This window comes from Zeus faber (genome assembly GCF_960531495.2).
Source record: "Zeus faber genome assembly, chromosome: 14".
NCBI classification, from domain to species: domain Eukaryota; kingdom Metazoa; phylum Chordata; class Actinopteri; order Zeiformes; family Zeidae; genus Zeus; species Zeus faber.
In genome coordinates, this window is record NC_137200.1 from 24,529,283 (window position 1) to 24,537,343 (window position 8,061).

The 8,061-nt window shown below is 52.8% G+C and overlaps 1 protein-coding gene across 2 annotated transcripts in view; it reads left to right on the forward strand.

The window, feature by feature from the left end:
- The first annotated feature begins 982 nt into the window (after positions 1-982).
- The window catches only part of spns2 (SPNS lysolipid transporter 2, sphingosine-1-phosphate), a 65,030-nt gene continuing 57,951 nt past the window's right edge, over positions 983-8,061 (forward strand). For both annotated transcript variants that reach the window (XM_080013763.1, XM_080013762.1), the window contains exon 1: positions 983-1,355. In XM_080013763.1, the coding sequence (XP_079869889.1) occupies positions 1,100-1,355 (256 nt within the window). In that variant the 5' untranslated portion in view covers positions 983-1,099. The remainder of the gene's footprint in view (positions 1,356-8,061) is intronic.

Here is an 8,061-nt window from a genome sequence, read left to right on the forward strand (position 1 = left end):
TGAACGAAAGTAATTGCATCTCAGAGGCCTCAACGCAAGTGCAAGTAATTCAGCATTACAGTATTTACGCTAATTTCACACATATAGATAATAACTGAGTGTGTAGAGATAGTGTCAAGTCAGGTCCAGTTCATTTCTACAGCCCTCCATCACAGCACAGTCTCAAAGGGCTTCACAAAGCCACATTTCACAGAGAAATCAACGGCCTCCCCCTGGTCTGAACCCTCATCCGGGAAAAGGAAAAACTCCCAGAAAACCCTTTGGGGGGGAAAAGGGGGAGAAACCTTCAGAAGGGACAGAAGAAGAGGGATCCCCCTCCAGGACGACCGGGCCGCAGCGGGTGCAGACTGGGCAACATTTATAACACAAGATGACAAATCATGGGGTTGTTGTGCTTCTATACGGTGCGATGTTCAAGCTCGACAGAATCAGAGTTTATTTGGTGCAGAGTGCCGCAGGTCGACGCCTCCAGGGGAAGCGGTCCTCATCGGGTCTGATGCAGCTTGGCTGGAGCGGTATCCTCCACATCTGGAGAGGGTCACCGCCGGTCCTCCGCATCTGGAAACGGCCACGGCAGGTCCTCCACATCTGGAAAGGGCCAAGGCTGGTCCTTCACATCTGGAAAGGGCCACGGCAGGTCCCCCACATCTGGAGAGGGTCACTACTGTTCTCACCCTGGCTCCATGACCACAGCAACAGCCTCCTGTTGACGATAATGTGAAAACATGATAATTTTTATTATTCTATTATTATTCGATTTTGATTTTTTTTTTCCACCAATCAACCCTCGAGACCGGATCGGACTCGTCATCGGGCCGAATTCCGGGCCACGGACCCTGTCTTTTTCGACCCCCTGCTGTATTGGGATCAGGTGCCTGCGCTGCCATTGGCCCACAGAGCCTTTGGGGGGCGGGGCCGTGACTCCCAGGCCGCGCCCCCCTCACACACACACAGCGCTCCACGGCTCTTCTGCATCCATCACCTCCCTCCCTCTGTGCCGGCCGCGTCCTGCCGCTCCTCTGCGGCTCTTCCCCCTCTGTGCCGCCCGCGTCCCGCCGCTCCTCTCCGGGTCTTTGCGCTGGATGTGTCGTGCCAGAAGATGTGCGTGGAGAGCGACGGCTGCGAGATGGAGGGCTGCGGCTGCGGCGGCTCGGACGAGGTGCACACGCTGTCGGGCAGCATGAGTCCCGGGGCCGGGCTCAAGTCCGGCGGTGGCCCGGACCGGCTCCACCACCCCTGCAAGCCGGGACACGCGTTCCGCGCCGCGCTGCTCCGGTGCCGCTCCCCGGCCGCCGCCGCGGGGATCCTGAGCTTCGGCAACGTGCTGAATTATATGGACCGATACACCGTGGTCGGTAAGACACCAGCAGACTCTTATTCCCTTGAGTGTGTGTGTGTGTGTGTGTGTGTGTGACTGTGTGTGTGTGTGTGTGTGTGTGTGTGTGTGTGTGTGTGTGTGTGTGTATGTATATATATGTGTGTGTATGTGTGCGCGCGCGCGCATCCGAGTCCCTATAAATAAGCCTATAATAAACCAGTTCTATTCATGGGGGCTGTCACTACCGGGGCAAGGTGTGCAGTCCCATTGTGTGATTTTCCTTAATTGAGGCATGCTTAAATATGTCGTGCGCATGCTCATGGGGAACTTGTTAACCAATTTATTAAAGTCAGAATTGTAGAAAAATCATGTTTTAATGTTATTCCGTTTCTGATGCAAGGGTGCGCCTCAATTAGGAAAACCACACAATGGGCTTCCCCCGCACACACCACTATCCGCCGCCGGACACCGTGTGGAGATCACATGTACTATGCTTTGCCCCAATTTGCGATTAGCCGAAAACCTGTCGCCACCGTTCAATAATGATCGATAACCACGGGATCGATCGTCAGGCGACGTGCAGCCTGCGGGTCGCGCGTCTCGGGCGCTTTGCGCAGTGGATCCCGGATCCTGGATCCCGTGCAGCCCCCAGACCTCCGGGGTCTTATCAGAGAGAGGTTGGAATGGATTGAGAAATTCGTTGTTTATTTATTTATTTTTTTCCGGTTAAGATTTGACAAAGAAAGAAGCTCGTGAGCTTCGTAGCGCATGCGTTGTGGTGTTGTGGTGCCTTGGGTCTTTGGAGACCATGTGGTGGTGGTGGTGTCTTCCACAGTGCGCACTGTGGGTCTCAAGCTCTTTGAATTTGGTGGAACTCACTTTTTGTTCTCAAAGTAGCCTACACGTATTTCATCGCACGCTCCATTTTTTTTTAAGAATTTCCAAATCTTTGATGCCTATTACATTATTCAATAGCACAGTATTACTGTACTCTCCAGCCTTTTTCAACTTAACAGCGCAAAGTTGTTAGTTTTACTTTTCTAAATGTTTAAGGGGAGAAACAACACTGTGAAAATCACATTAATGTCCATAATTTTCGTCACATTATATTCTACCGATGGGATCTGACGTGAGATATTGTGCAGGAATGATGTAACTCATTGCTGCAGTTCATACCCGTGGCCCTGGACTTTGTGTTTCAGCGCTGAAAGGGTTAAAAGTGCAGCATGGAGGACCAGGGAGGAATATGTTCATGGAGAGTTCTGTTGGCCGTTCTGTTGCCATGCAGGCTGCAGGACAGGATTGTTGCACTTGTTTTGATGCGATCACATAACATAGTTGTGACATACACCCCGTCGGCGTGCGTCGACAACGATCCCATCCCATTATATTTCCACTTGACAGCGGCCCTGGTTGCTGAACGGTGCATTGACGGGGCTCGGGGTCCTTGGATCGGACCGAGCCCCCCTGGTGCCCCCCCGTTAACCTTCCACCCGGACCGTCGCGGAACAGAACATTCCGCCGACGCTCCGGGTGGAAGTTACCGTCCACAGCTGGAGACGGGGAGGGAGGCAGGGAGGGAGCTATGGATGGGGGCCGCTGCAACCCTGAGCGGCCCTTATGGGAAGGAGCTGCTGTGCAGAGCTGCTGTGCAGAGCTGCGGCGGTGGGTGTGGGGAGGGGGCGGGGTGGGCATACTGTCCACCTTGGACTGATGCATTATGGGTAGGCAGCGTATGAACGCACAAGACAGACAGAAAGAAAGATGGAGAAGTGCTGACGAGAGAACTCCACATGGCATCACTGGCACCAATACGCTACCGACATAACTGAGTTACCGCCCTCTCTCTCTCCCTCTCTGTCTCTCACTCTCGCCCCCCCCCCATCTCTCCCTGACACATGTGTTCATCCATGTGTATCTTCCCCTCTCCTCTCTTGCTGAATGAGCTCTACAGTGTGTTGCCGCAGCAATCAGGTGGTGGAGCAGTCGGCACATCTGGGCTGGTTTGTGTTGAGAAGTGTTATTTAGCGGAGGAGGCGGAGGCGGAGGAGGGAGGGCGGAGGGGGGTGGTTATGTATGGCTTCGCTGGTGGCCTCACAGCCCCTCCCGTTTATCTCCCGCACAGCATGCACCTCCCCTCCAGCGCACGCACACTCGCTGCCGCCCCGACCCGACGTGGTGAGACGGGAGGGAGAGGGAGAGGCTGTTTTTCATGAGCTTGCAACCTGTCATAATCTCTCTCTCTCTCTCTCTCTCTCTCTCTCTCTCTCTCTCTCTCTCTCTCCATCTCTATCTCACACACACATACCCTATTCGGTTTTTACAATTGTCTTTTTTCCCTCTTCCAACCATCCCGGAGCAGGTAGCCCATCCACGGTGCATTTCACAAATCGGAGCGTAGACGTAGGGACTCACATGCTGGTTTACACCCGTAGGGCTTCCCCCACCCCCCGGCGGCTTTTCAGGTGGAGGAAAAGAGAGGGCGAGGGATGGAGGGAGAGGGGAGGGGTACTGCAGTCGGAGGGAAAGTGAACAGGGAGCAGGATGCAAGGCCGCGCTGCGCCGCGCTGCGCCGCGCTACAGCGCCGCGCAGCGCTCCCTCCATCAAAAAGGTCCTTGTGCTGAGAGGCGTCAGCGTGGAGAGCGGATCACTGAGCCGTTGTGCCGGACGCACAGAGGCTGCTGCCATTCCACACAGCCCCGCTATTCTGAAGGCAACAATGACGGGAATATAACACACACCAGCGAAAGAACACAAGAACTCACGCACACAGACACACGCACGTACACACACACACACACACACACACATACACACACACACACACATTAAGGCATACAGGCTCCTTCCAAGTCAGTTACACACACACACACACCAACAAAATGCGAAAATGCACTAAAATTTGTTTTAATGCATCTCTCTTTCTATGCAGCATGTACACACACACACACACACACACACACACACACACACACACACACACACACACACACACACACACTAAGGCATACAGGCTCCTTCCAAGCCTGTTACACACACACAAACAAAATGCGAAAATGCACTAAAATGAGTTTTAATGCATCTCTCTTTCTATGCAGCATGTACACAGATACACACACACACACACACACACACACACTGACACACACACACACACACACACACACACACACACACACACACACACACACACACACACACACATACACACACACACACACACACCCACACCCAATTTAAACACGCTTGCCATATCAGAGACGATCTCTAAAACCACAAAAGAAGGGAAAAGTCACTGCCTTTTTATTGGAAGTCATTTTGGTCTGGATTTGATAGAATCAAAGCCGGTTTTCTTTAAATGACACTTGACGGTGTCACCCTGTGAAAAGAACAGCCTCGTTAAAACAGCGGTGAGATCATATTCTGTCAATAATTGATCATATTCTGTCAATAATTAAATGAATAAAGACTTGATGAACTACACTAGTATCATACGTTGGTCATCAATGTTGAGGTTCAGTCTTAATAATTCCACTGCTGCTTTGTCTTCAGTGCTTTCTGACAACCTTTTTTTTTTTTCTTCTTTCTCCAATACTCCCCGTGCTCGGTCGAAAACGCTGGAAACACAATGACACCGCGGCCTGGGTAAACAGACGGATGGAAATTTCCAGCCGAACCAGTCTGTTTGTCTAGTTTTTCAACCATTTATGTCCTATTTTCTCGTTAATTGTGTCTGAGGCAGCGGCCAAACCCGTGTTTGGCGCTTCCGACGTGCGCTGGTGTGTCGCTCGGCCTCCCCGGCAGCGCGTCGGCAGTTAACCACAAAACAGCACCGGGTGCGATGGGGCTCCGGGGCTCAGCTGCGCCGGCGGTTTGATGGGCCATCTGAACCTCCCCGTCCCTCACGCAAATCCCGGCGAACGCGCCGCTCCAGAAGCTGGCAGGGATTTTTTACAACCGCCTACGAGACACATAAAGGGGGAGTGTGCGCCTCGAGGTGCGGTTGAAGAGTCGTGGTATTAATTAGACTTGTTCACGCCTCTGTCTTGGCGGCCGCTATGTAGGGCTGTACGGAGGGAGCAGTAAAAAAAGGGAGCGGGAGCTATAAGGGCCGGGGCACCATCGAACGTCGTGATATTTTGACCGATATCTCTCTATGGATTATTATTATTTTGACCAAGCGACATTGTTTAGAGCGGTCCACAAAGTTCTGAAAAATGACATCACTGTACAGCAACCTTAAAAGACAACACCTGACTATATCACAATATCAGGATTACCAAAACCTCAGACGATATCTAATCTCATATCACCATGTCGATATTACATCAAGACTTTATTATCATTTCTCAGCATGAATCAAAATTAGTTTGTGGGCAAAGTCGGGGACCCCCGACAGCAGTATTAACCCCTATCATGCCTGTTTTCTGATGGTGGGCGGAAACCGGACCACCTGCTGGAAAACCCCACCCGAACACGCAAACTCTACACAGGAGGGACATGGGACGGCCGGGGTTTGAACGCAGGACCTCCTCGCCATGAGGCACCGGTGCATGACCGCCGAACCACCTCCCCGAGGATGCCGTGTCGGTAGGTTGACCAGCGCTCGCCGGGGCTGGTCAATCCATCCCCCTCCGCTTCAGATCTGGGTGGGCTTCCTCGGGGCGGCGCTGATTGGAGTGGCTGCAGCATCAGCCCGATGAGTTACGACGCTCCGGCCTTTACAGCCGCGGCCATTCAAACTGCAATCACTCATTGTGCACCACTCGCCCTTTGTAATTGTATGAAAGCGCTAAGATTTGGAGCTGCAAGGAGGCGACGTGGAGTAATTAAATTTTGTGGCGGCTTTGAAGGCTAAAATCCGAGTTAGGTGGTCTCGCCGTCGCCCCTGCTTTCAGACAGTCCAAGCTCCTCGACAGCTTATCATAAAGACGGGATTAGGTGTTTTAAGGGAATATTGGGGTCTGCGCGGGGGAAGACGGGCAGCACTTTAACTTATTTGCCCGGTAGAGTCGCACCCCAGCCACCCCCTCCCGAGTGCGCCCCCTCCCCGCCCGCCCACCGTGGAGGACAGTCTACTGCAAACCTGACTGTCCGGGTTTAACAGATTAGTCTCTTCCTCCAGGCACGCTAAGCCTCCATCAAGTTGTCTCAGTCAAGCTGTTAATTAGAGGCCAACAGTATGGGATGGCATGTTGATGAATAATCCAGCATTCCAGGAATACCCACAAAACGGGCCCGAGTGGAGAAGCTCTGCATATGAGTGCGCGGCACCCCGAACGCACACACACGGGCCCGCGCAGAGATAATTGCGCGGCGGTAATCCTCTTAAAAGCAAGCTCGTTGTCGCCGCGTGAGAAAAGATGAAGTTATGGTATGTCGGGGTGATCTTTCCAGTCCGTCATGCCGGGCAGATTCTCCTCCCGATCGTTCCGTCCGGTTAGCGGTGGCTCGTCCCCCCCATCGCGGCCTACACACCGGGCCCTGGGAATTTCACACACTATTTTGAGGGATGCTCCACTGCTCTTTGTAGTGTTGGGTGTAGAGTGGGTATAGAGTGTGGGTGTGGCCGTTAAGAGAAAAATTGCCCTTTAAAGGGTGATATGAAATCCGACTGTACCTCGATACCAGAGCAGATAATGTCAGCGCGTGACAATCCCGAAAGCTGACGCCTTCCTTCAAAGTTTGACATTTAGGTGCGGGTGGGGAAAGCATTGCCAATAAAGAGCAGCCACACTGATCCTGGGCCCCAATTACCTGGACCAAGGACCGGTGTCGCTGCTCAAACCCCACCATCCCCACACCACCATGTGTTCAGATGAACGTCGAAGAATGTGTCTTCTCCTTGGTACGTTTTAAAGTGACAGTCAGCTGGAATTCACTTAGTTCACCCTTTTCCAGCCGATGGAAGGGACTCCAGGGGCGACGCCGTTTCCGTCCGGTGGGGAACTGTGTCGAATCAGGAAAACCGTAAAAATCCCCCTCGCTCTGCACACACACACAGCACCTCCACCTCCTTTGCTGTTTCAAATGAATGGGGCTTTCTGACAGGTTTTGCCGCCTGTCCTTCTGCAGGGCACAGCACGTACATCCAGAACGCATATCGAGTTATGGGGAATACATGACATCCCTTTCCGAGTGGACCTCTCCAGAATGATTTTTTCCGCAGATATCTGAGTAATCTCTTTAAGGCCCGTTTCCTTTTGCGTGCAATTCCCATCAGCGTGGGAAAACAGTCTGTGTGTTCTTTGGGCTCGGATTCAGCCCACGTCTGTAATAGTATCCAGCGGACTTGTGCCTTTCATGTGGGCGTCCGCAGCTCTCGGCATCCAGACGACACGCTCCCCTCACAAGGCCGCACCCCTCGCACCCCTCGCACCCCTTGCACCCCTCGCCACTCCCCGCGCTGGGGCTGGCGGTCTCGCTGCGCCCCAGCCTTGCCCTTCACCTCGCCCGTCACAACAGTGCAGAACGCAGCCCGCTCTGAAGGGGATTATTATTTTTTTTTTTCCTACGGGTTTCCTCCACTGCCGATGTTCGGTTTCAAGCGGTTTTGTTTCGTGTTTCAAGTCCCTATGATTTTCTACCAGTCCCAGGATTCCAAACGAAACGGCTACATTTTGCCCTTTTCACTCTGAGACAAATTCACCTCCTGTCCCAAGCAACTTACAATAAGTACGTTTATCGTCTGCCGCCAAACTGACTGCGCATCACGGTCTCGGACAGAAAAAGCCCTTTTTCA